Source organism: Aethalodelphis obliquidens, unplaced genomic scaffold (genome assembly GCF_003676395.1).
Source record: "Aethalodelphis obliquidens isolate GAN/ISIS:26980383/991018 unplaced genomic scaffold, ASM367639v1 scaffold104, whole genome shotgun sequence".
Classification (NCBI taxonomy): Eukaryota; Metazoa; Chordata; class Mammalia; order Artiodactyla; family Delphinidae; genus Aethalodelphis; species Aethalodelphis obliquidens.
Genome location: NW_020838048.1, coordinates 1,111,265 through 1,138,093, shown reverse-complemented (window position 1 = coordinate 1,138,093; position 26,829 = coordinate 1,111,265). Strand labels below are relative to the sequence as shown.

At 44.7% G+C, this 26,829-nt stretch overlaps 1 protein-coding gene across 2 annotated transcripts in view; it reads left to right on the top strand.

The window, feature by feature from the left end:
- ARHGAP6 (Rho GTPase activating protein 6) overlaps positions 1–20,829 on the top strand; it is a 487,363-nt gene extending 466,534 nt beyond the window's left edge. For both annotated transcript variants that reach the window (XM_027096555.1, XM_027096556.1), the window contains exons 10-13: positions 4,153–4,250; positions 13,940–14,208; positions 16,024–16,104; positions 18,832–20,829. In XM_027096555.1, coding sequence (XP_026952356.1) covers positions 4,153–4,250; positions 13,940–14,208; positions 16,024–16,104; positions 18,832–19,517 — 1,134 coding nt within the window. In that variant the 3' untranslated portion in view covers positions 19,518–20,829. The remainder of the gene's footprint in view (positions 1–4,152; positions 4,251–13,939; positions 14,209–16,023; positions 16,105–18,831) is intronic.
- The last annotated feature ends 6,000 nt before the right edge of the window (positions 20,830–26,829 follow it).

Below are 26,829 nucleotides of genomic sequence, written 5' to 3'. Positions count from 1 at the left end.
GTAAATAGTGTCTCCAAGCCAAAACGGTGTCGTGAGTCTTTCGAAAAGAAACTGTAGATAGGTTTATAGCACTGACCCTTTCTATTTGCATTTGTTACCAAGTAAAGGTCACATACGCTCCAGAAAATAAGCCTCAGGAATTATAATTGGTTGGGAATAAAGCCTGGCTGAATGAGTAAAAACTCTGAATTGCAGAAATGATGCTATTTCTGCAAAACTTCATGGCAAGTTATTTTCCAATAATGATCCTTCCTCTAACCTATTCTAATAATGTATCTGAGTTGATAAGTTAGCATTAGACACACCATATACTCTCAGAGAACTAATATTGTGACGTGTGCACCGCTCTGAAGGCCGTGCAGTCCAGTTGTTTATTCTTAGTGGGGATGGATTGGTGCTTGGAGCAAAACTTTGTATTACATGTCTAAGCACAGGAAATTTTAAACCAACTGGACAAAAATAGAAATAGTCTTCCTAATTTGCTCATGGAAGATTCTTTTTAAAAAATTCAATATATACATTTTTGGCCTATATTATTTTTTGCTTTGGTGTTCGTTTTGTTTTTAATGAGTTCTCTCTCTCTCTTCTCATTTGCACCCTTTGAATATTACTTTTGGAAAAACTGATGTAATCAAGTGTATCTGTTGGGTCATGTTGTTTGTCAAAATTAGCAGTCTTTTTATTTATTTAATGTATTCAATATAGTAAGAGAACAATCTCTCAGCCTGGACCTAAAAGTCCTGCCCCTTCTCTTCTCCTTCCATTCTCATTCCCAGGCCGTTGCATTTGGTCACAGAGCTTTAAATACCATCTGTATGTGTCCCCCAAATCTCTATGTTCAGCCCAGGACTCCCCTTTAACCCCAGATCTTTATTTCCAATCACGTACTAGATCTTTCCTCCATTTGGATGTCTCACAGGCCTCTCAGTCTTACACCAAAGCCACAGCCCTAATCTTGACCCCCAGCCTTGACCCTCCTCGCCCTGCAGCTTCTCTACATCAGTTACCAGCAACCCCATCCTTCCCGGTGCCTAGGCCCCAAACGTTGAAGTCATTCTCTCTTCTTCTTCCTCTCCCACTCCCTCTCCCTCTTCCTTCTCTCTCTCCATCCAGTCAATTAGCTAATGCTATCGTCTACTGTCTCCAGGATCCGGATATTTCTCATCCGCTCACCGTGCTGGCTCGGCCCCCCATCATCTCTCTTCTGGATGTATCGACAGCCCCATCTGCACTCCTGGCTTCACCCCTTGCTTCCCTACAGTCTCCTAGCAACTCAGCAGCCAGAGTGATGACAAGTCATGTTAGTCCTCTGCTCAAAACTTCCGGTGGCTCCCCACCCGCTTAGACTGACAGCAGAAGTCATTATCATGCAGTAAGACTGCACGACATCTGGCCTTGGTTACCTGACCTATACTTCCTACCGCTTCCCTTCTTCCTCTCACTCTGTTCCAACCTCACTGGCCTCCAAACTGCTCCTGATTCAACATCTTGCTAATTCTTTCTTCCTTCTGCTCGGAATGAGTTTCTCCAATTCCTTCATCTGCTAAATTGTCAGTTTCTCTGACAGTCCTATTTAAATTGCACCCCCAGCCCAGGATTCGTCACTGCCCTTCTTTGCTTTCCCTTTCTCCATGGGATCCATGCTATGTTTTCTGTTCATTTGTTTCATGCCAGTCTCCCCATATTCACTGTCAGCTTCAAGGAGACATGGATTCCGGTCTGCTGGGTTTGCCGCTGGATCCCAGCATCCCGTGCCTGGCGCTCAGTAAGCACTCACCAAATATTTATGTAACGAATTAAAGGAATGAGGTGGGGAAAGGTCAGAGTGAGAAGCACAGCGCCACTGAGGTCGCGGGTGTGTGAGGATGACTGCTAGGGGAGAAGATGAGAAATACAGATGGAGGCAAGTAAGCGGCTTTGATCAAAAGGGGTTTGGATCAAGTGTCTTGATCAGAGCATTCTGACAACCACATAGAGGAGAAATGTGATGTACAACTTGAAGGAAATAGTACACAAGTTAGCAAGCTGTTGTATCAAAGCCTCATCAAGGATATATCTTTCTTTTCAACTAAAAGCTCAAACCAGCTTAAGGAATTTGGGGGCTCACACAGCTGAACAATCTAGAGCAGATGTGGCTTCAGGTGCAGCTTTACCTAGGACTCAAGTGATGTCACGAGAGCCCTTTACTTTCTCTCCATTGCTTGGAATGGTTTCTTCAGTCTCGGCACAAGCCTCAGGCCCTGTATCCTGTCCCTCTGAAGCCTCTGGGAAATTCTCACAGCTTTTCATTGCTTCTAATGCAGTCACATGCTCATCGCTCAGGCAACCACGGTAGTCTGGGAGTGGAATGATCATTGACTTAGGCTAGGTCACACCTCACCCTCCAGCTGGAGGTTGGAGAGCAGTTAGTTCTCCAGAGGGAACTTGGGCTATGACTGTTATAAGAAGAGGGAAATGAAGGCTGGTAATGGCCAACAGATGACCACTCCAAACGGGTAATGAACACTCAAACCTGGATCATTGCAGTTGGAATGGGAAAGAGAGGTAAGAAGTAACAGGCATCACGGAGATGAAATCAAGTAGATCTCCCAGCTCCGAACAGGGAGGGAAAAGGACACAGAGAAGCTTGAATCCAGCCCAGATTTTGAGCTTGTGTGACTAGGGTTTGGCAATGTCATTAATGACGATTCAGAATGAAGTAGGAAGAACAGATTTATGAAAGGAGGAAAGCATTTTGTTGCTTTTTCATCCCCGTTTTTGTTAATAAAATTGCATCCAGCTTCTTAGAGCTCAGGAAGAATTGAGTTCTGCAAGAGGCAGAAGGCCATTCTTCCACCAACACTCGTTCTCAGAAGACGTGTCCCCACAGTATTTAAGGGTCTTGTCTCCGAGCCCACATGTGAGAGAATCAGACTGAACGTGTATTTTCCCTCAACAGTTGGAATTTCCTGTGGTTGAGCTACCAGCATCTACAGAGTAGAAAGCCACTGGAGCCGAGTTCAATCTTTTCTCCCAGAAAAAACTTCTACGTGAGTGATTTAGGATTGTAAGGTCATCTTCTAATGCACTGAGGATTAGGCTTAGAGAAACACACGAAGCTCATCTATAACAGTCTAGTGAATGCCTCATCAAATTATGAAGCAAGAAACTTTTTTTTTTTTTTTTTTGCGCGGGCCTCTCACTGCTGTGGCCTCTCCCGTTGAGGAGCACAGGCTCCGGACGCGCAGGCTCAGCGGCCATGGCTCACGGGCCCAGCCACTCCACGGCATGTGGGATCTTCCCGGACCGGGGCACGAACCCGCGTCCCCTGCATCGGCAGGCAGACTCTCAACCACTGCGCCACCAGGGAAGCCCAGCAAGAAACTTTTAATTGTTGATAGACCAGGAGGCAAGAAAGGAGTGAAGGCCGGCACTGAATGACAAAGGGGCATGTGCAAACGTAGTAGTCAACATTTTTTTTGGAGTGTTTTCTATTTGCCAGGTGCTTTTCTAAGTTCTCAACATGTAGTAAGTCCTTTACTCACCACATCAGCCCTTTGTGGTGAGTACTCTTCTTATCTCTAGTTTACAGTTGAGGGCACTGAGACGTGGAAAGGTCATATACCTTGCCAGAATTCCCACACCCAGCAAGTGGAACTGGGACTCAAATACAAGCAGTCTCCGGCTCCAGGGCCCGTCCTTGATAAACGGATCCTATGTTCCAGAACTGCCCAAGACAGTCCTAACTTATGCCTGTTGTCTTGGCATAGTTCTAAATATGAACTCTAGAAAGTGTCCCCATTTCGCCAGTAAATTACAAACACCGTTCCTCTTAACCGCAATATTTTGCTTATTGAAAGCCGAGAAAATCGAGTCTGAGCAACAGAGGTACCCAAATGGTTAGGCTGTGTCTCCGGTCGCAAGTGGCGTGACAGTTCACCCCACTTGAATTGAATTGACTATTGAATATGACTATTTGGTAATCATCCAGTTTGTCCTAAGAATGAAACTGGCTGTATGGGTTGGTGTAGGTTTGGTTTTAACCAAGAGATCTCTCTGTTTTCTTACAACTTTTAAGGCACCCTTTTATATGCTGTTGTCAAGTTGCCAGTGACCGTAGTTTGCCTCCTTCTGGAGTGGTTTTATTTATGCCTCAGCATTTGGCCCCTGCAGGTTCCCCCGGATCTCCAGAATGAAGTACTGATGAGCCTGTTAGAGACCGATCCCGATGTTGTGGACTATTTACTCAGAAGAAAGGCCTCCCAATCTTCGTGAGTATGCCAGTTTTTCCATCTTCTGAAGCCGCCTTGGGGATTTCTATTTTCATTTCCAAAGAATTAGAAAAGTTTACATAACTCCACGCAGGGTGACTTGAGTGGAATTTTGGTGACTTCCTGGCAAATCTGATCGATCCACCTAAACAGAAAATGCTTGTCTTACCAATGCACTTATCAAACTAGAAACTGCTTTATGGGATTTTTCTGTTTCAGTTTTCTTTTTCTAGCCCCTTGCGGTCCTTTTGACTGTGTTTACTGGAAAAAAAAAAAAAAAAACCTACTAAATCGCACTGGCAGGAAGCTCAGGAACTGACAGCGATGTGCATCAGTGATTCCACTTCTAGAATCCTAAATACTGTGCTTAGGGGCCCCTAAGGCTGCGCCTGGATGCGTCTTACGTGTGTAACTTACCAACGGGACAGATACATTAGCAAACCACAAGACAGGCCTCAGCCGAGGCCTCGGTACCCATGAAATTAGAGATGCTCACCCTCCTAACTCTCCCGCTCTTTCTAGCTAGCATCCTTTTGAGAAAAACGCAATGCATGCCGGTATACACAAGCACCCATGTTTGCAGTGAGGGAAATACAAGCCTTGCAGTAGGCTACGGTTAGCCACCATTTTTCCCCCAAAGGAGAAGCACTGAATTTTCCCCTTAGTCAGATTTTATGATTTATGTTAACCATTTGCTCTAGAGGCAGAGTGTATGGGGGTGAACTTTAACAAAGCTACTTACGGGGATAATATTGCGGCATGAACCAGGAGTGATGTTGCCACCATGACACCAAACCTTAAATTTGTGACAGGAAACATTGTTTCCTTCGTGAAAGTATCATCTTATGCTGTGCTTGTTAATCTACTGAATTTCAACAATTCTAAGACACATTTTCCCCCATGTTTTATCAGCTCTGAAATTGAGGTTAATCTTATAATCAGCGACATGTCTTAAATTAATTCATAGCATTTTTCCCCTCTGAGTCATACATAAAATACTGTCATGGCATGTCTTATTCAATGGTATCTCAGAAACGTGGACACGTGTTAAATTGTTCTTTTGTATTGATGTCGAACGTGATGTACTAATTTTCATTTAAAACTATTTCAGGTATGTAAAAATTACATTCTTTAGAGAAATTTGGTGGAAAGGAATTGCACATTGTTTTGCTCCATGTCCTGTAGAACAGGGAAGAATTTTTAAGGGGATTGTCCTTTCAAGAGCAGTTTTAAAAATCCATTTCTGTGCCAATCATTATCAAGATAAGTTCTGCTTCAAGTAAGGCGTTCTGCCAGGATTCAAACCCTAAGAGCCACGAGGGAATAAAAATGTATTCAGACTGTATACACGGGCTGGTATTTCATGGTCTTGCGTTTCATATCAGAGAATTGGGCTCGCTTAAAATGTTCCTAGATTCCTATCATCAAGGTGGAGATTCTAATTTAAACAAACAAAGGGCTTTTCTTCATAGGAGATCTTGTGTCACCGGACTTTAAAGGAACTCACTTATTTCCCTCCCCTGTGCAAGAGAACAGACATGGCAGCCTTTCTCTTTGTGAATCCCTCGTTAAGCTGCCTTTAAAACACTTCTCTGTGGGAAAGGTAGAAAACACACACCTAAAAAAGCCACTGATTTTTGACTTATCGAATTTCTGCTTTTATGTGACATTTAAAAATATATGAATATTATACTTTGAAGAATAGATGTTAGAAGTTATTTTGATGTGGTTTTCAATACGCTCTTTGCATGTAAATGCCAAGAAGTGAGCCTTTCTTTCTCTACTCTTAGGAAAAGGAGGAAGCGTACATGTTAAGCCCATCCCAAACTGTACAATGGTGCAGCGTCTTCTGTTCCCTGTCCCTATAGGAATAAGAATTGTAAGGCCTAGGCAAGCTGACGCTACACCACGATCTTAGGTGAGTGTCAGGGCTTCCAGAAAAGGAAGGTAAGCTCACAGGAGCACTGGAGATGTTGCAGACTAGCAGTACCGAACAGAAAACATTTGGAGGAGACTTTGGCAGTGAGGAGAAGCGAGTGTTTGGTTGTTTTCCTCTAGGTACAGGTCAGGTAGCAGCCCAGAAGGTCGATGATGCTACCATGAAGTGAAAATCCGTACATTAGTAAATAAATATTTATTTTTAGCGGCCTCTTGAGGCTTGAAACGTCCTAACCCTCGCGCTGTAGGTAGTCTCTTCGTGCTTGAAAGGTGCGCTTCTCAAACTTCGCTATGCATCCAGGTGACCAGGAGATCTTGTTAAAATGTTCTTTCTGAATCAGTAGGTCTAGGGGAGGGAGTCTGAGAAACTGCATTTCTAACAAGCCCCCCCCCCCCAGATGATGCTGTGATGCTGCTGGGCCATGATCCAGCCTTTGAGTAGCAAAAGCTTAAAATCTCAAGGCATATTCTTTTCTTCTCTCAGTATTTATTTTATTGAAGTGTAGTTGATTTACAATGTTTTGTTCATTTCTGCTGCACAGCAGTGCCTCATTTATACATATAGATGTACATTCATTTTTGATATTCTTTTCCATTATGGTTTATCACAGGATACTGAGTATAGTTCCCTGTGCTCTACAGTAGGACTTTGTTGTTTATCCATTCTCTGTATAAATGCGTACATCTTTAAGGACTTGCAGACTTGTCGAAGGAGGCCTACAAGGGTGAAGATGATACGTGCTGAGCCCCGGGTTCTCAGCCTTGCCTCCCGTTCGAATCACTTGGGGAGCTTGAAGAACAGCTCCGCCTGGGCACCCCCCCCCCAGAGATTTGGATTCATTTATTCCGGGGTGCAGTCTGGACACTGGGATTTTTAAAAGCTCCCCTGTGTTTCTCACAAGCAGCCAGGCTAAGAACTGACAGCTGAGAGCTGCCCCATTAGCTACTACGTATTTACTGTCATCCGGGGACTTGAGGTAGGTGATTTGTTACATGCCAAAGGGGTCTTTGTGTTGACAAAGAAGGGAACCAGCGCTCCAGACCATAGATCCACGTGGAGTTTCGCTATCTTCTGAGAAGAGCACGGATTTGCAGGGAACTTTGTAGGCTGGAGAGGTTGTCAATAGGCCTGGATGTTTGGGGAGCTTGAATCAGGGCCTGGTCATAAAAGTAAATATGTCAGCTGGCTGGGGACACGATAAAGAGGCCAGCACAGAGGGCAGAAGCCCTTAAATAGCAGCGCTGCTTAAATCAAGAAGCAGCGGCAAAGAATTACAGTGATGATAGATCATGGTAACGACAGAATACAGTGGTGACAAATTGTAGTACCCCCAATGCCAGACAGCGCCGGCCACACTGACATGTCAATTATCCATCAATAGCACACCCTTCTGTGATACAACGTGCCGGTTATGAGCTTCGGATTCAGAGCCACATTGCCTGAGTCCAAATTCCAGTTCCACTGCGATTAGCTGTGCGGTCTTGGGTAAAGAAATTCATCTCTCTCTGTCTCAGTTTCCTCATCTGTAAACTAGAGATAAAAAGTCACACTAACTTTATGGAGTTGTTCTGCTATTAGAATAGAATCTGGTTTTTAGATAAATGCTTAGTACTTGTTAGTGATCATTATCACATTGCTTAGAATTCCACCATTCTGTTCATTTACAACTACTTACCAAAACCTCGGGTGTCACTAGATTCTACCTTGCTGTCCATGAGACAGCAACCTATGAAGGCAATATGGCGCGAGAGAACCCATCCACGTTAAGTTGTGGCACTGTCTTGAAAGGCAAAGCTCACCTGATATGATTGGCATCAGGATGATGGCGTAGTTCTGGAACAGACAGAGGGGTGAGGGTGAAAGGCACTGAAGTTGGGAACATGACCTGCTCGCACCAGGCCAGGTAGATTTCTGAAGGGACTGGAAGCGATTGCGTTTGCAGGTCATGAGGTCGAGAATCTGGATAAGCTGTGGCGCAATGGGAATGGACAGAATTCTTGTTCCGAAGACCTTATTTAGTGAAAACTCAGCTACGAGGGCTATAAAAGGTAAGAATGGAAAGGATTTGCAGGAAGACCACAGAGTGGGAAGCAACAGTAGCTTCTAAAATGAACATCATAAGTGCAGTGATATGCACGAGCTGCCTCATTTTTCTCTTCCAACCCTTTGATTTTTTTTCCTGAAGCTTCTGTTCTTTGCCGTCAGTTCACATACCTAAATAAGGTTTTAGATTCCTGTGCCCCACGTGGGAACTGCACAAGATTTTATCTGGAGTGGACAAGTAAGTTTTCAAAAGAGTGTCAAACCAAGAACGAGAACATATTCATCAAAATTTCTGTTTTGAAAGATGAAACATTTAGTGATATTTGGGAATTTAATGTTTTGATTTGAGTCTTTTCCCTTCTTTATGTGCGACAGCAGAATTGGGGGAGTGAGAGTAGGATTCAGTATTTTTTTCTTGTGCTTGTCTACTTACATTTTTGGCTTCAACTAAAATGGAATGCCAAGAGGAGATTAGAAGAGATTTATCTCACTAACAATGAAAGACTTCCAGTTTTTTAATTGCTTGTCTGGTATATTTATTAGAATTATGTGCTCTTTTCTTCAAAGATACTTAAAATAGACCCTCCCCCTTGATTTAGGGTTGTAAGGTAATAGGGGATGAGAATGGAGTCAAAGAGGACAAAGTATGTTAAAACGCAGGCATTTGCAACAGAACAGAAGTACATTATCGTGGCAGGGCAGGGACTAGGGTGAGGGGAGTGAGGTGCAGATTTTAAGGGTGTGTTAAAACGGTCATCAAAATGAACAATATTGAAGTGTAGTATTTTTTAAAAATCAAAGTGAACACCAAAAATCTCTGATGAGCAACATATCAAAAAATTTTAGAAGACCTGGGCGAATTCTAACGTCCAGGATGCTGGCTTTATGTCCTGGTGGGAGTTTGGATCCAGGTCAGCGTCTCTTTGGAGCAGGGTGCATTTGTCCCTAGGATTCTGCATCAGGGATGCTTTGCAGAACTGAGCACGATGAATGTGAAAATCGTCCATAAGTCCAGAGCTACTGTGGCAGTGGATTCCTTTCCTGGTACCGTTAATAGTGTCCGAGATGGTTATGTGCTTTGAGTACCAGCAGACTGAGGTTTACCCGTTCATGGCTAAGCCAAGCATGAAGCCGATGCAAGTTCGAAATCCCCAAAGGTGTTCCTCACTGGGGTTGCTCAGTGAGGGGCTGGGCTGGCCGCTTCCGGTGATTGAACCGGAGTTTTCCGTTTATCCACAGAACAAGTTCTGTGCCTCCGGCTGCAGTACAGGCCTGCCCACAGTACCCTGCCAGCGTGTTTACACCCTGACCTGGAGGGACCAGCTAAGGGTGAGAAAGTGATTCGCTCTCCACGTCCATCTCATGCTTGTTTGGTTGGCCGAGACCGGCCATGCATGCTGTGGATGGTCCCGGGGCTTTCAGGTCTCACGGGAAAGCTCTCCATTCATGGAAGCAACCCCACGTCAACTGGCAGTGTATCCATCCGCTCAAATCCATGAAATTCCGAGACATAGAAAGAGGGAACATTTTGTGCTTCTAAACGATTTCTCATCCAGTGAATCACTGGTTAGGATAAATAGTTTAGATAAATGCATGAATATTTTATTGCCTTTACTCGGAGTGTTGAATTCAAATTGTCTTCCTAGAGTAGAATCATTTCAGAGGCAAATCTTAGAGGAGACGTCGGTGGTTGCTTGTCTCATTGTCCAGAGGGAGGGTCCTGGATTTGTTTCCGCTTGATTTAATGATAAAGCAATGGAATGACACGAAAACATTTTAAAACTCCGAACTGCCGATGTTATAGTGAGAGTTCTGAGGAGTTTTATTTTGTTTACTAATTGGTGGGCTGTCGTGTGGAAAGACGGTTCTTGGGCGTGGGCTCTTAGGCACATTTGGCCACCATCTTACTGACATCTGCCGAGAAAATAAAATGAAAAATAGGAAATACTTTAAACATATAAAAGGGCCCACCAACTCTAAGCATAAAACAAGCGTTTTACTGTTGATTTTTAATCATTTTGAATAGTATTTATGAAACAAGTTTTAGGAGTCTCGACCCCTAATGCCGGTACTGCTAGAAAGACATGTCATTTTGATATCTCCTCATTTCTTTGGCTCGTCTCTAGACTTGTGATCAGAAACAAGGAGAGTTGTTAACGGGAGCTTAGTCCAATTTCTGCCACATAACGGACTCTGTATAAATAGCAACTTTTGTGCTTCTCTCAGGCCAAGGGGTTACTTCCCATGAGTGTACATACCACAGGCTGTTTGCGATGGGCACTCAATCAGTTTCCACTGCCACGGGCAAGTACGCGGGCTGGGAAAAGAGGTATCACCTCTCGTGGGGTGTCCCCACCTGCCCGTGTCCCTGGCTGTGACCCCAGCCACCCTGAGGAGGTTCATGGTCCGTGTCTGCTTCATTCACCTCTACCTCCAGGGATTAGCTCTAGCCACGTCCTGCAGTTTCTCCCCTGATTGGGGCCGCAGCTGTGGTGACTTTGGTGGGTGGACTTAGGAGCATGACACAGAGGAGCGGAGAAAGGCAGGTTGGCCCCTCCTGCCCCGCCTCCCCTTAACACGTTCTGAGCCATCACCAAACGACGTTCGGTTATCCGGATCCTGCAGGACCACCACATTTACCCCCGCTGCCACTATCTGTGGTTTCCCTCCTGATTTGACTCTTACTAGATCCATAGCTCACGGTCACATCTGTGGGTTGAGGGAAGGCAGGTAGGTTTGGTATCTGGGGTTCTCAAACTTCCCCAAGCATCAGAATTACCTGGTGGGCTCTTAAAGCCCTGCCCCCAGAGGTTCCCTTTCAGTCGGCCAAGCCAGCTTCATGGGCTGAACCCCGTACTCAGAAGGAGCACCCATTTGGCTTAGTGATCTGCTCTCACCATCTTGAAATTCTAATCATTTTTTTAATCTTAGGGCCCCGCATGTTCATTTTGCCCTGGGCCCTGCATATGGTGGCCAGTCCTGTCAGGAGGTCCAGAATGGAGCTTGAGAATTTGCATTTCCAACAAGTAATGCATTTCCCAGGTGATAGCGATGCGGCCGCATCAGAACCACTGAGTGAGGTTTTGCAGAGTCAGCCCAAAGGACAGAGGAAGAGGACAGTGGCTTTCCACCTCTCCCCCCCCACCTCACCTCTGCTGGACCAGATCCCATCACAGCCATGATCATGGAGGAGAAAACAATGTGACAGCTTCAGTTATTTTTGTTATTGCCGTTATTGTTCTCTGTTTTGTTTTAACCAAACTGAATGCTCTCATGAAGCATGCTGCCTTTTTAATACCCCCAGCGACATGGACTTGATTTCCCTGTCTGTACACCAGTCCAAAAACAATGTATTGAAGCAGCTCGCAAAAATATATAAAGTGGAACAATATCATAGTAAGTAACTTGAAAGGCCAGGGAAAGGAAAGCAGTGGAAAGAGTGATAAGGTAAGCTGAAGTTGGGGTGTGAAACACACAAAGGCTTCACACAAGCTCCAATACGCCAACTCGAGTGGAGCCCCAATTCCTCAGAGCCTTTTAGCGGTCATTGCAAAGAGAGATACATTCTTTATTTCATGACCCGTGTTTCTATGTGGAGAAATAATTTTTACCTCCAAGTAGGTAAAAATAACCTGCTTGCCTGGGAGAAACCCAAATGTCCCTAGTACTGAGACGTTCAAGAAATTTCTTTCATGAGGTGTTTTTCTTTATGCACATAACTGTCGGCTGAATCTGCAACTTATAATACTTTGCTTAATATATGCTCTTCTATATGTTTTGTAAGACAGAAGAGCCAGCTATGAGACCGAACTATTGTGGTCTCCATGAGCTACAATACGACCTTTCCAAAACTTTCCTCCTATTGTAAAGGGACCAAAAAGCATTCGAAGCCCTGATGGTTATTTTGTTTTGGCAAGTGAATTGACTTGACTCTCTTTAAAACGGCCCATAAAATAAGGCTTTATGTGCCCACTCTTATCGATATACCACTATGACTTATTCTTGCCGAGTAGACATAAGACATTTTCATTAATGAATGGAAAAATGCCAACTAAACAGGGAAAACAACTGAAATTAGCCCAGCAATTTGATATCTAGCCCTGGTCAGAACATAGGACCCTGATTCTGAGCTGAGCTCTGTGTTGCTACCAATTCAGCACGTTCGTATTTTTCTCATTTTCATAGTAAAGCATCCTCAGCGGGAGTCGAACCCCATGACGACAGACAAGTGTCCGTTTGGTTTGTTTTGTGTCCCCTCCACTAGAATTAGGGAGGGTTCCCCCTTTAATTAAATGGTGGAGGTTAAATCGTTTTCTTCCCCCACTTCCCAGCAGGAGTAGTAAGTTCCTTTTATTTTTCCTTCATTCACTGGAGGCCTAAAGTTTCGTGGTTGTCCTCTGGCTCTTTCCCATAAGGTTATCGGTCATCGGTTTAAACAGGAGGCAAGGAAAGGACTGTTTATTCCATGTGGGTAAGAAATTCCCTCAGCTGCCTCGGTGACAGGGAAAGCATGACACAGCTGCTGAGATGCTTTCCCCTGGCACTACCCCCTGCTGGAGACCACCGTGAAGCTAGACCCCCTGAGAGCGTCCTTCCTCCGTGTTGCATGCACAGAACCCTTTGGTCAGGAAAGCCTTGCTCGGGCATGGGTTTGCCTTCTTTTAAGATCACAAAGGATTTGTTTTGAAAAATTAAACCAAAAGAAAGCAAAGACAAGTAAAGAGAAGTGAAGTGGGGGAGCGCGGTGGGGGGGAACAGAAACGGGTTTGGGAACTTGTCATCAATCTGTGATCATTTCCCTTTAAGATGTCAGGGCCACTGTTTTGAGGAAGGTAGAAAATACAGATGTTCCCAGGTAAGACTTTCAACACTCTTGTTGTCCTGTTCCTGATGTTCTCATCTTCCTGTTCCGCTCACTGTTTTCACGGTTATTTCTGTTGCTGTGACAACTCATGCACATATAAACCTTAATGGATATGCTAATTAGTACGCTTTATATCAATTTGTAAAAGCACTAGTGCCTTGTAGAGTCTTTTTAGGTGTATTTAAATACTATGGACTCTAGTGATGGTCATATATTTATCCTTTTAGCCACCGTTTTAACCATGAAACAGTTATTCCCACCAGCGTCATCATCGTCATCGTCCTCATCACACCAGCAGCATCATCGTTGTTCTCGTCCTCAGGAAGGTTGGATTCACTTACACTAAGTATTTGGGTGCGGGGAGAAAAGGTGTCCGTAAAGCCATAATGAACTACACGTAAAGTTTCAATCATAGTTTTAGCTGAATTATTTTTAATTCAGGTTATTGAGGAAAGTAAAAGAGTTATCTACAGTTTTTCCCTACTTAACAGATAGTGAGCATCAGACTTTAATTTTTAAATCGAAACAGGGATTGATCCAACAGGCATTTCAGCGATGCACCTTGGAGAAGACAGGCATCCATGTGTTTCACCCTCCCCCGCCCCACTTCGCCTTGCTGTTTCCTGTAACATCTGTTGGGTTTTACTGCCATCTGCTGGCCACTTCATAGAAACGCTTTCACCTTATTGACACAGGAGTCTTGGAACCTTGCTCAGAAGCTCTTTTTGTTTCAGCCCGTGTCCATGCATTCTCCTCCTGTCCTGTGTGAAACCGTCGGATTGTTTGAATCTGGTCGCTCATTGTTAACACACTCATGCACCTGTAATTGTCTCCCTGTGCCAGAAGCCCTGACATGCTGAGGTCGGAAGTTTCCTTTTCCATGGGAGGAAGGCATTCGTCCACAGATTCCAACAAGGCCTCCAGCGGAGACCTCTCCCCTTATGACAACAACTCCCCAGTGCTGTCCGAGCGCTCCCTGCTGGCTATGCAAGAGGACGTGGCCCCGGGGGGCTCAGAGAAGCTTTACAAAGGGCCAGAGCAGTATGTGCGGGTGGGCCACTTGCCATCTTCGAAGTCGAGGGAGAGTTCTCCTGGACCAAGGCTTGGGAAAGGTAACTCCACCAGTGACTTTGATTGCATGTGGCCTGATGTGGGTGATTTGGACCTCCTCTCCATCCCTTCACCATTTCACGTTTCTCTAATTCAATGAGCATTTACTGAGGACCTGCCAAACACCGACTCTGAGTCTGAGTCCCTGCAGACCCGGCTAGCTGGGAAGCGGTCTCAAGCTCTGACAGCCCCTGACATTCCCAGCTGGCTTTTCTGCTCCAGCATCCGAGGAACTTTATGTGTCCTGGCCTGTGGGTTGGGGTGCGTATTTGTTAGGCTAAGATGTCACCGAACCATTGCTGTTAACTTTTATAAAAGGAACAAGCTGAACTTACTATATAACAAGCTGGCATGTTCCAAAGAGGTCTCCATGGGAGATGACGTTTTTAGGCAGAATAAGGTTTCCATGGTCAAATACATTTGGGAAATATTGGGTTAACCAAGCTAACGGTCTCTCCACTGTACAAGTTCTCAAACTCTTTAAAGTGCTAGTGGGCACCATGGATTTCCACAATGGGAGGGAGGGTATGGGTTGCAGCTTTTCTCAAATTCATTTGACCACCGAATGTTTGGTTCTGTTCTCTCCCTCCACAGAGTAATTCCTCAGGGTCAGGACTCAACAGGACACTTTTAAAGTAATAATTGGAAGACACGGTACAAATTCTTACTATTTTATCTCAAATTTATTTAATCCGAAGAGCCACTCTGAAAGGGCTTTTTTTTTCTTTTGGTGTTTTTAATCACAGCAGTTTTTTTAATTTTACAAATATTCGTGTCAAAATGTTTTTTAAATTTACAATGAAAACAGTAACCCATGTTCCCATCAGGCATAAAATTTATTTTTAAAATGCGAGAGTACTTGCCTCATCTGTAAAATGGACTCAGGGTCATCTCTTCAGGATTAAATGAGAGAATGCGTATGAACTGCGGAACACAGGGAAGCATCCGGTAGACGTTTGCTTCTAGAAATATCATTATTATCAGAATTGTAGTGAGGATTAAATGAGACGGTGAAAACACCTAAGATAGTGCCTTAGGCTGTAAATATTTACAGACAGACTAAGGGGATGTATGAATAAATACATGCAGGACTGACTCTGTTGCTGCCAGATAAAGTAACTATTCCTCTGTCTCTGTGTTAATGCGGTCAGAGCTGTTGCCACCCATCACAATTCTACTGGTTTCCTATTGCTGCCGTAACAAAAGACCACAAACTTAGTGGTTTAAAACAACACACAAATTTATTATCATACGGTTCTGGACATCAGAAATCTAAAATGGGTCCACAGGGCTGTGTTCCTTCCGGAGACTCTAGGGAACAATCTGTTTCCTTGCCTTTTCCAGCTTCCAGAGGCTGCCTGCGTTCTTTGGTTCCTGGCCCCTTCCTCCATCTTTAAAGCCAGCAACGTAGCATCTTCTATCTTGCCTCCCTCTTATAAAGACCCTTGTGATTACATCGGGCTCGCACGGATAATCCAGGATCATCTCCTCATCTTAAAATCCGTAATTTAAGCACACCTGCAGAGTCCCTTTTGAATATAACATCTTTACAGGTTCTGGGGATCATGACACGGACATCTTTGTGGGAGTCCTTATTCTGTCTACCACAGCCATCATAGAGAAAAAGCCTTTTTGTAAATCTCAAATGGAATAAGCATCTTAAAAGGCAGGTCTGCACCGTATTCTGCCTTGTGTCCATCACAATCTCGAATATAGTACTTTGAGCAAAAGAGATGTTATAAACATATTTGTCTATTGATTTTTTGCTCTTCAGTTTGATTGTGAGTTACATACCTTTTTTATACACTTCTTCCTAGACATGGCAGAGGAGGCTTTCAATATCTGGGGAACTTGGCATTCAACATTAAAAAGTGGATCCAAAGACCCAGGAATGACAGGTAAAGGATACTTCTTTAAAACCGGTATTTCATTTACTTTTTAAGTTAATTTCCTTTCATTTTCACCTTACTATCATCGTATTACATGTTGGTCAAATATTGTTTGGAAAATGCTGGAAACAGAGAAAAAGGGGATAAAGCTATACTTATCCTTTCCGCCAAAGTACATCAGTCTTTGACTTTATTTCGTTTCATTTGCAAGAGTTTTTAAAGATAGTTACAGTCATTCTGTCTGTGTACCTTTATGTGATTTGTTTCCCGTCCATTCTCCAGTTATTTTCCATTGTTATTGTTGAGAGCCATGTAGTATTCCAGATGCATATTCGTAGTTTAGAGCCCAATGCTGGGACAATGAGTTGTTTCCATTTTTTACTGATGTAGTAATAAGTCATGATGCCAGGGACCTCTTCTATGGAACTTTTTTTTTTTGGTATTTTAAGTTATTAACAAATTCACAAAATTTCAGAAAGCCAGTTACAAATCCAGAATAGTAAAGTGGGGGACTTCCCTGGCGGTCCAGTGGTTAGGACTCCAAGCTTCCACTGCTGAGGGCCTGGGTTCAATCCCTGGTTGGGAAACTAAGATCCTGCGAGCCGCGTGGTGCAGCAAAAACAAAAACAAAACAAACAAAAAAAACAGAATAGGAAAGTGGGTCAAAAATGATGCACCTTTTCAAGAATTCAGAGGTGCAGTCACTTCACATTGCACAGAAGATGCGTTGTCTGATGCCCCATGAGCTGTAGGTGGCAGTGCCATTTCACTGCACTGTCCGTGTCACTCGAACCTCATTCGTATTGCAAATCACTGCGTTTGCATTTTGGCTTCCTTAAAGAGCAAACTTGTACTATTTTCATTGGCCTTTCTTTCTCACCAGTGTTTTTTCATTTTTCTATTGATCAGCTGAATTTCGCCCACTGATTATCAGTTATGTCATTGGCTATTTGTGTGTGCTAGTGTCTTTAAAATTGCTTCTTACAAACTCTTCCTATCATAAAGACGTTAAGCCTTTGTCCACTTTGTTTGCCACTGATATTATTATCCCTTGCAGTTTTTTCCCCTTTTTGGATATCTGAAATTTTTTTAATGTTTTACGTAAGTAAGTCTATCACTCTCTCTTGTTGTGAATTATTTCACAAAATTAATCTTTACTTTTACTTAAGCATTGGAGAGTCAGTCATCTATGCACTTTTCCCTTTCATAGTATTCCATTATTTTAACCCTTAATTCTTTAATCCATCTGGAATACATGTTAATATATTGCATGAAGTGTGTAAATTGTTTTGTTTTATTGTTTCTCCCGAATGTGTGTGTATGTATGTATATGTGTGTGTACATGTGTGTATATGTTCCCTTTCTCATTGTTTTGTAACACCTCCCGTATTACAGTTTTAAAGCATGGTACATTTTTAATTTAATGGCCTCTAATCCAGTTTGAGTTCTGATCCATTATCTAACTACATCTCATTGTATCCCATGAAGTGCTTTACTGCCTTTCCCCCCAAGGATAAAGTATTCCACGATATTCTGCTCTGTTTTCCTTCGCTCTTTCAACTCTGATCTGTCCCTATATAAATGCTCACATGCCCCTCTCTCCCCAAAATGATCTGCTCTCTTTCCCTGCCTACTAAAACGAAATGAGAGGACAGGGCAAATCCATAGGGAAAAGGCAGCCTGGGGACATAGGCCCCAGGAACTCCTCGTTTGCTTGTGAAATGCACTGTTTTGCTCTCCTTTCAATTTCCTGAGGAAAGTTGTATCAGTTAGGGAAGGCTAACTGCTGTAAGAAACACCCGCTAAATGTCAGTGGCTTAACCTCTCGCAGGTTGATTTCTCCCTCACCGCCCAGTCCACTGTGGACTGTGCAGGGCGATTAAGGGTGGGAGTGCTCTGTTCCACAGAGTCATTCAGGGGCTCAATTTCCGTCTAGCCGGTGGCTCCCCCATCCTCAGAGGCTGGAGTCTTCCGTGGTTTTTCCATCCTGGGCTAGAAGTTAAAGGAAGGGAGCAAGCAGGAAAGACTAGGAGTGCATTTGGGTTTTTGTTTGTTTGTTTGTTCATTTTTTTATTAGACCAGGCCTAGAAATGGCTCACATCACACCTCTGCACATGTGTTAGCCAGACCTCATTTATGTGGCCCTCCTAACTGCAACGGAGGCTGGGAAATGTCATCCAGTAAGGAAAGGGGACGATTTGGTGAACAACGAGCCAGTCTCTCCCACAGTGGAGGTGGTGGAATGTACACAGCGGCTGCTGTCTTCATTATCTTCTGGCACCAGATGAGGCACTTTTGATTCATTTCATTTATTCCTGCAGCTTTAATTGACACAATAGAAACGTGGAAACATTTGTGCCTCCTCTGGATTGCAAGTTGCGCTGAGCGGGAAGGGAATGTTCCTTTCACCTTCTAGGTTCAGAGAAGTTTTCATAACCACGCAGAAGGGGGCTTTCCTAAAACATCACTTAGGGCCAAGGACTATCCGGTTGCATTTGACAGCTAACCTGTCAGAGTCCAGGCATCTGTCTTTGGAGCTGCTTCGCGAATTGCGCCAGTAATCAAAAAGCGCTGCACGTGTCTCTTACTAGGAGGTCTTTCACTTTAGGCAACAACAACTAAGCGTGTCAGCACTTCTTCAGTTTTTGAAATTGGCAGTAGGAAGGAGATATCAGGGCATCCCGACAGGGGCTCTACAAACCAATTCCATTTCTCGTCCTTCTCTCCGGCTCCCAGGTTCCTACGGAGACATTTTTGAAAGCAGCTCCCTCCGACCGGGGCCGTGTTCTCTTTCGCAAGGGAACCTGTCCCCAAATTGGCCCCGGTGGCAGGGGAGCCCCATGGAACTGGACAGCAGTGCGCAGGTCATTGGCAGGACTCAGACCACGAGCACCATCGCCGAGTGCAGGGCGCACGCCCCCGTGGCCCGCGTCTGCAGCACGCCCCCCATCAAGGGCGGCGGGGGCGGGAGGCGCGCGCCAAGGCCAAGGCCGGAGCCGTGCTGGACCGAAGACCTCGCGGAGCGCGAGCCGGAGGCGGCCTGGCTGCAGAGGAGAGCCAAGCCTCTGCACCAGAGACCTGCAGAGGGTGCCAGGCGCGACAAGAGGCCTCCTCCTCCGTATCCTGGTCCAGGGAAGCAGGCCCTAGCATCGGCCCAGCAGCCCGCGGAGCCGCCGCTGTGGAGGCCTCAGAGGCCAGAAGGAGGCTCGGGAACAGCTTTGGAAGAGGGAATCCAAAGAGCCGAGCGAGAGCGTCAGGCCGCCCAGCAGAAAGCGAGCAGCGCCTACCCCAGTCCCGCCAGCGATCGGAACAGTAAGACCTTAGGGGAACCCAGCTGGCTCGACTGGCAGAGGGAGCGGTGGCAGATCTGGGAGCTCTTATCCACCGACAACCCCGATGCCCTCCCGGAAACGCTGGTATGAGATGAGCCCTCCACGCTCAGCCCTCACGTCCCACACAGCCTTCTTCCACTCCGTAGGGGAAAAAGTGGGGTTGGACAATTGGGCACTTACTTGTTTTTCTTCTTTTACACTTAAAAAAAAATAATAACACGAGAAAAGTCAGTTCACTTAAAGATATAGAGCACTAGGACCCTGGCCATTTATAATAAGATTCTATTGCATAGCCAGCCTTCAGAAAAAACAAAACCAGAAGTGGATGCTAATACCCAGTCTAAAAGCTATTCACATTGGCTCTGTATAAGATAAAGCTCTTGCTTTGGTATAGCTTAATTGTATTTATGTGTCTTCAGTTTTGACTCTTGTATATTCTGTAACAGATTATGTATGATAATCCTATATGTTATATTCACAGAAAACAGAAGGAACACATTTTTAAATCACTTATTCTAAGTAATGAGATTCTATAGAGTGTTCTAGAATACGCACAAGCAGGTTTCTGTGCTTTGGCCGTAGCTTTTTAACTGGGGACAGCCCTTTCTTCGATGCCTGAGGAAAACACTAACAAAACAAAATAAAACAGAATATGAGAAGCCATATTTTTCTATAGTAGTGAGATACGAAAAAATATAGTCACTGAATGCTTTTTCATGTTGAATATGTTTTAAGGAAAATATTAAATTTGGTACAGTATGGAATATATTTTTAGAATCTGTTTAGAAAGAATTCAGAGAGAAAGGCCGTGCCTGACAAAGAAAGAATAATTAAGAAGTTGTCCTTCCCATTCTAGGTCAAATTCAATTTTATATAGACCATATATAATATATATTTATAATGTACGATTTTTATGTATTTTTCAAAACTGCAAACTGGAATCCAGCTATAAAGTGTTTGAGGGTCAAAAGAGAGTATTCAAGTTACAGAACATGGTTTTTCCTTTTGCCCCATAATCAGTATTAACCAGATTATATGCAGTGCTTTGTGAAGTAAATCATATTTGGAAAAAGATTAAGCTCTGTATTTACATTGTGCCAAAGGCTGAGGAAATGTTTTCTTTGGTAATTTTACGTGTAGTGTAAAGTGTTCCTACCATAGTGCAGTAGTAAATTTGAAGTTTTTCAACTGCAGAACAATTTTTGACCAGCGGGTGGCAATTCGCTTCAGTATTTTATGAAAATTTTTTTTCACTTCATAAGGGAATGTGTATTATAGAAAAAGATGGTTTTTTTTTTTTTTATAAAACATGCTACTCTTAATTTTCATATTGGCGATGACATTTTCAGTGGTGTTTCCTAAATTTCTTACTTGTGCCATAATGAATAAAAAGTTAAGCAAAGCCTTCGTTCCCTGGCATTAAATCTAGTGAATGAACTCGCACCCCATTCCAAACGTACACTTCCCTATCCCCAAGTCCAAGTGTAATAAATACCGTCAGTACTATACATACACAGCTAAAGAGCTAGTAAAAAATATCAGGTGGCTTGGGGACGTAACCCGGTGACGCTGAAGCAAGTGAAGGCTGATTGTCACTCATTTGAAACTCAGTTGTCGATGAGGAAGTGGTTTGCTCCAGGATGGGAACTCAGGTTTCCCACCTGCTGGACAGGTGTTGCCCAACACAATCCTTGTAAATTACATCTGCACTATAGGCCTTAGATGCTCCTTTTGCTTCCGGGCCGAAATAGTGAAGTCTAAAAATGTTATCTGATACCTCTTATCGGGGGAATGATAAGGATATCTTCAAGCTCTGTCACTGGGTCCAGCACTTCTGCCACTGGCAGGAACTCGGGAGGGATTCGCCTGCCGGCCTCTGGTTCCTCCTGGCTACCCACACACAGCCCAAAGTTGCCAACAAGACCCAGAGCAAACGCTGTCTGACTGTGGACCACAGGTTGCTCTCCTGTGCCACCTCTTCTCTTTCTCCTCCCGCTGACTCTGTGTTTTCTTGGCTTTGAATTTGACACCAGTCTGGCCAGTTCTCTGTCTCCTTTCTGGACTCAACTGCCTGATATATGGGACCCCCCCCCACCAGGTTCTTGCCCTAATAGTCCTGTTTTTTAAACTGCCAGGTCAGATGGCCCTGAGGTTGACGTCTGTGTCACAAAAGGTAAAGTATGTCTATCTATTAATAGATCAAGAATAGTCCAGAAAACATGGCTCGGAATATTTTTTATATAATTAAATTGTGGTGTGTGTGTGTGTGTGTGCTGTGCTTGTTTATGCCCATGTACGTACATGTACTGATGGTTTCAGCCCAGTGGCCCTAACTTTAGCTTAGCGAGTGAAAGCTTGTTTCTCAGATGCCTTTATCACATTGAAAGTAAGCTGTTTCTTTAAATTAATTTTTATTGGAGTATAATTGCTTTACAATGTTGTTAGTTTCTACCGTACAGCAAAGTGAATCAGCTATACATATACGTATATCCCCTTTTTTTGGATTTCCTCCCCATTTAAGTCACCACAGAGCATTGAGTAGAATTCTCTGAGCTGTACAGTAGGTTCTCCTTAGTTATCTATTTTATACATAGTATCAATAGTGTATATATGTCGATCCCAATCTCCCAATTCATCCCACCCCCCCTTTCCCCCCTTGGTGTCCATACGTTTGTTTTCTGTGCCTGAAAATAAGCTGTTTTAAAACACACACACAAGCCCCAAAGACCTGAGTCGAAATTGGAGTCATTTCTAACACCTTGTAAACGTTATAATGCCTGACAAGACAAAAAAAACCAAACTCTTTCAATTTGGACAAAACCATTTAACAGGCTGTTGAAGTCACTCATTCCTGGGAGCAAAGAGATCCTACAATCAAGAAAAAAGCTCCAGGGGCTTCCCTGGTGGCGCAGTGGTTGAGAGTCCACCTGCCGATGCAGGGGACACGGGTTCGTGCCCCGGTCCGGGAGGATCCCACATGCCACGGAGCGGCTGGGCCCGTGAGCCATGGCCGCTGAGCCTGCGCGTCCGGAGCCTGTGCTCCGCAACGGGAGAGGCCACAGCAGTGAGAGGCCTGCGCACCGGAAAAGAAAAAAAGAAAAGAAAAAGGCTCCAACGTGCCACAGATGTCTCTGCATCTTTGAATACTCAGTCACCGTTTTTGTGTCTCTGCCAATGGGGCAGAATGATGGCAGAAATGGCCAAATAGGAATCTGTCTTGATCTAAGAAGCTATTAACATACGTTTGTTGTGGGTTTTTATAGAAAAGAAAATCTCTTCTACCAATGGAGTTTGTGCAAATTGAAGAAGTTTCTAAATAAGCCCAGCTTCTTTTCTTATGCACATTTTAATACACATCTGCTTGACAGAGAAACAGCATTGGGATTAAATCTAAGGAGATGTCAGGACCGAGTCCAGGCCTGTGGTGTATGTCGCTCTGATAAGCAAACTGCAGGAGGTGGACTCAAGTGAACTGAGAAGAAAGGAAATGACTGAGGAAGAGTCACACAGAGATGAAAACAGGACAACATCTCGACCGGACAGAATTTTAAAACAGGACTAAATCAGTAGCAAATATTCTTCTCAAGAAGAAAATCCAAACCACAGGAAAGTTCCAATAAAGGTTGGAATTCATTGGCACGGTCAAGGCAGCGGATGACGTCGTGAAGACGTGGAGCTGCAGACAGTGGTCTCTGGGGTGCGGACCCCTGGCCTGGCGTGGTCTGCGGTTCCTCACGGTGCACAGAGCACCAGCCCCAACCGAAGGCCCCCGCAGGTTTCATAAGGGTCGGAAAATTCTCTCAATTCAATTTGAGCAACATCTGTTCAGACTTGAGTGAGCAACTCGGACTCATCCCAGTCTGCCTGGGCCATCCCAGGTTTAGTAATAAAAGCTCCACATACTGGCATGGTAGGGAAAGGGGTCAGGATCCAGAGTGCGCCACCTTGGTACCTCTCAGGTAGGGTCGCCAGGTAAGATACAGGAAGCCCAGTTCAACTGGAATGTCAGGTAAATGACTAATCTTAATTTAGTGTATCTCAGGTACCATTTGGGGTATACTTACACTTTTAAAAGATTCGTTGTCCCAGATATTGCATGGGACACACAAATATTGCAAAAGGATTTGCTGCTTATCTGACATTCCAGTTGAACTGAGCATCTATTTGCTAAGTGTGGCCACCCTGATCTGCAGCCTTGCTAGCCACTAGGTCCGCAACAGCCTGCTTGACATCTACACCGAACGCCCCACGGTGCCTCAACAGCCCTGAACGACCAACTGCAGCCTCGACTTCCACGTGGAGCCACGTGGTCTCCAGCCCCTACCCACCTCTCCGTCCAGGGAGTCTCACCAGCAGCCTCCCTGGGATCCCAGGCTTGTTGACTCATTTTGTCGTAGGCGCGTCCCTGCTTAAAAAACATCGGGGCCAGCTTTTCCCTCTGGCCTACAGGACAGGGTCCACATCCTTCATGATGACTTCAAAACGCTCCACAATCTGGTCTCGATCTGCCGTCTGCATCTCATCTCTCCCCATATACTCTGGCCACGTGCAGAAAACTCCCCATTCCCACGGACAGGACACGCTTTCCTGCCTCTGTCCCAAGGGCCTCGAATGCTCTTCCTTGTTTTTCCTATTCAGTCAAATGCTAATTTTCTTGTAAAATTAGCTTGACTCCTCCCCTCCCACAAACACGCTGAATCGCCGCTTACTCCGGCATTTGGCGCAGGTGGCCGTGTTAACAAGCGTCGCTGTGCATTATGGGTACGGCCGTACATTTTTATCCGTAGGTCATTCCCACTCTGTCCGTGACGCTGGGGACGACGTCCTCAGGACTTGGCAGAGGCCGGACATAGAGTTGGTGTTTGATAAATGTTGGCTGAACGTATGTGTATAAATACGATCGAGCAGTTTACCACGCAGTGGAGAAAAAGTACAAGGCCGCCCACCGTCTGGCAAGTACAAAGGTAGGACTTTATTTTCCAGATAAAAAGGTTTTTAGAGAAAGGAGGAGACAGTCTGGGGAGAAGCTGATGGCAAGCACGGAGACACTGTGGGCGGGCGGGTGGCCTGTGATGCATCACCTTTTCACTCCTAAGATTTAAACTTTCATAGTAAACGTGAGAAGCAGGCGTGTATTTCCATGGTTCCTGGTTGGCGCTCAGTAAGTATTTAATGATTGAAGAAACAGTGACGTTTCAAAGTGTGGGCTTCAGGGTCAGAGAGAACACAGCTTGACTACCGGCTTTATCATTCATTAGCTGGGTACCAGTTACTTTAAGTGGCTAATTCTCCATTTTCTCAGAGTAGTCGAAGCATAATAACACCCAACTCCGAGGATTGTTCTGAGGGTTAAGTGAGAAAATACCTAGAGTTGCGGCAGCCATACAACACGTATTCAACAGCTGGCAGTATAATTGGTGTCCCATGTGAGATCACTTTAGAAAAAATAAATTGGGGCCCTCGGCTGCAAATGCAGGTACGATGAGCTAACGTTTATTGACGACACCTGCTCGGTCTAAGTTTCACTCACCTTAACTCATTTCATCCCCCACAAGCCGTAGACTGGAACCATGACTATTCTCATTTTCCAGGGGGCACAAAAGACTCAAATGGGTTGCCCAAGGCCGCATAGCTGGAAGGTAGCAGGACCAGGATTTGGTGGCAGGCCATCCAAGTGTGCGGACCTGCTGTTTGGACCGAACCTTCCGTTGTCCACTAGGGGGAGCAAAGCTGTTTCTTGTTTCCTTACAAACAAGATGCCCACGTTTGCTTAGAGGGTGTAGGTGTTTAATCACCAGTTAAACAAAAGACACTTTAACAGGAGAAAAGGGTTTATTTCATATGCATACAGGAACCAACAGAAGAATTATCTGGGTCCTTAAATAGTTAAAGGTTTACAGACGTAACCTAGCAGGGAAAAGGGAGTGGGGAGAAACAGCTTCTAAGGGAAAAACAAATAGGTTTATTTAAGAAAAACAAACGGGTTTTTAGGAGAGCAGACAGGAGATAAGAAAGTTTTTGATAATGGTTGTCTATACAGGTAAGATCAGTCTTTCTGTCTCCATCAGGACCATAAAACTCCCCCAGAGAGGGGATTTATGGTAGCGTCATTTCCCAGAAGTTGCTTTTAGTCAGATAAGGGAAGCTCAGGAAGGCTTTTTTCTGCATCTGTTGAATCTCAGATGTCTTCAGCTTAAAACCATCTTTATGCCAAGTCTGGGATTCTGAGTGTTCTTCTCCACAAGGGTAAAATGAATTAGAGAAGGAATTAGAAACACGCTTATTCATGCAGGAAAGAAACATGGCAACTCAGTGGTCAGAGTCTTCTTAAAGTAAAATCACTTTACTTGGTCAAAGACCGAGGATCTGGGTCCAGAATCTGCTTGGGAAACTCAGTCATGAGGGGCACCTGAGGGCAGATGAGTCGCCTGGTTGGTTTTTCTTCCTGTTACTTCGCAGGAGGTGAGCTGGCCACCATCAGCCGCTTATCCCATCTGGAGGGGCGGATGCCATTGTGGCCATGAGCACAGCTGAGCTTGGCAGAAGGGCAAAGACTTGCTAGGGACCAAGGCAGTTCTGGTTTGCAATGTCACTGCCGAGCAAAGTGTGCAAACAAAGAAGCAATTCAGCAGTGACAGAGCGCAGACGCCAGAGGGACAAGCTGGCCTGGCGCTGGTGAGGTTTTTCACAGCCATTCTGCAAACATGAATGTTACGGGTTGAACTGTGTCCACCACCGAAAAGGTGCTGGAGTCCTAACCCCCAGTACCTGTGAGTGACCTTATTTGGAAAGAGAGTCTTTGCAGACGATCAACTTAAGATGAGGTCATTAGGGTGGGCCCTAATCTAGCGTGACTGTTGCCCTAATAAAAAGGGGGAAGTTTGGACGCAGAGACAGACACATACCCAGGGAGAACGCCTTGTGAAGACTGGAGTTCTGCTGTCACAAGCAAGAACTGCCAGAACCTGGGAGAGAGGCCCGGAACAGACCTTCTAGCACCTTCGGAGGGGCCACAGCTCTGTCAACATCTTGATCTTACTTGTAGCTTCCAGAACTGGGAGGGAATACATTTCTGGTGTTCAAACCACTCTGATTGTGCACTTTGTTACGCCCTTGCAAGCGAATGTGGTGAAGAAGCTCAATCAGCAGAGACGACCCAGAACACCTGTGCAGCTCAGGGGAGCGGCCACCAGGAAAGCGTTTGCCTTTTGAGACCACGATTCACATAGAAGTACCCAGTATCAGAGGGGTTTTCTGTGTCCCCGTTGGGTGGGCACTGTCTTCACCCCATTGTCACCTTTCCCCGCCCCCATCGTCACCTACCAAAGCGATGTGAGATGAGCTTTCAAAGGAAAGGTTTTCGTTATTAAGACAAAGGTGGAATTCTTTAGAACATTTAGAA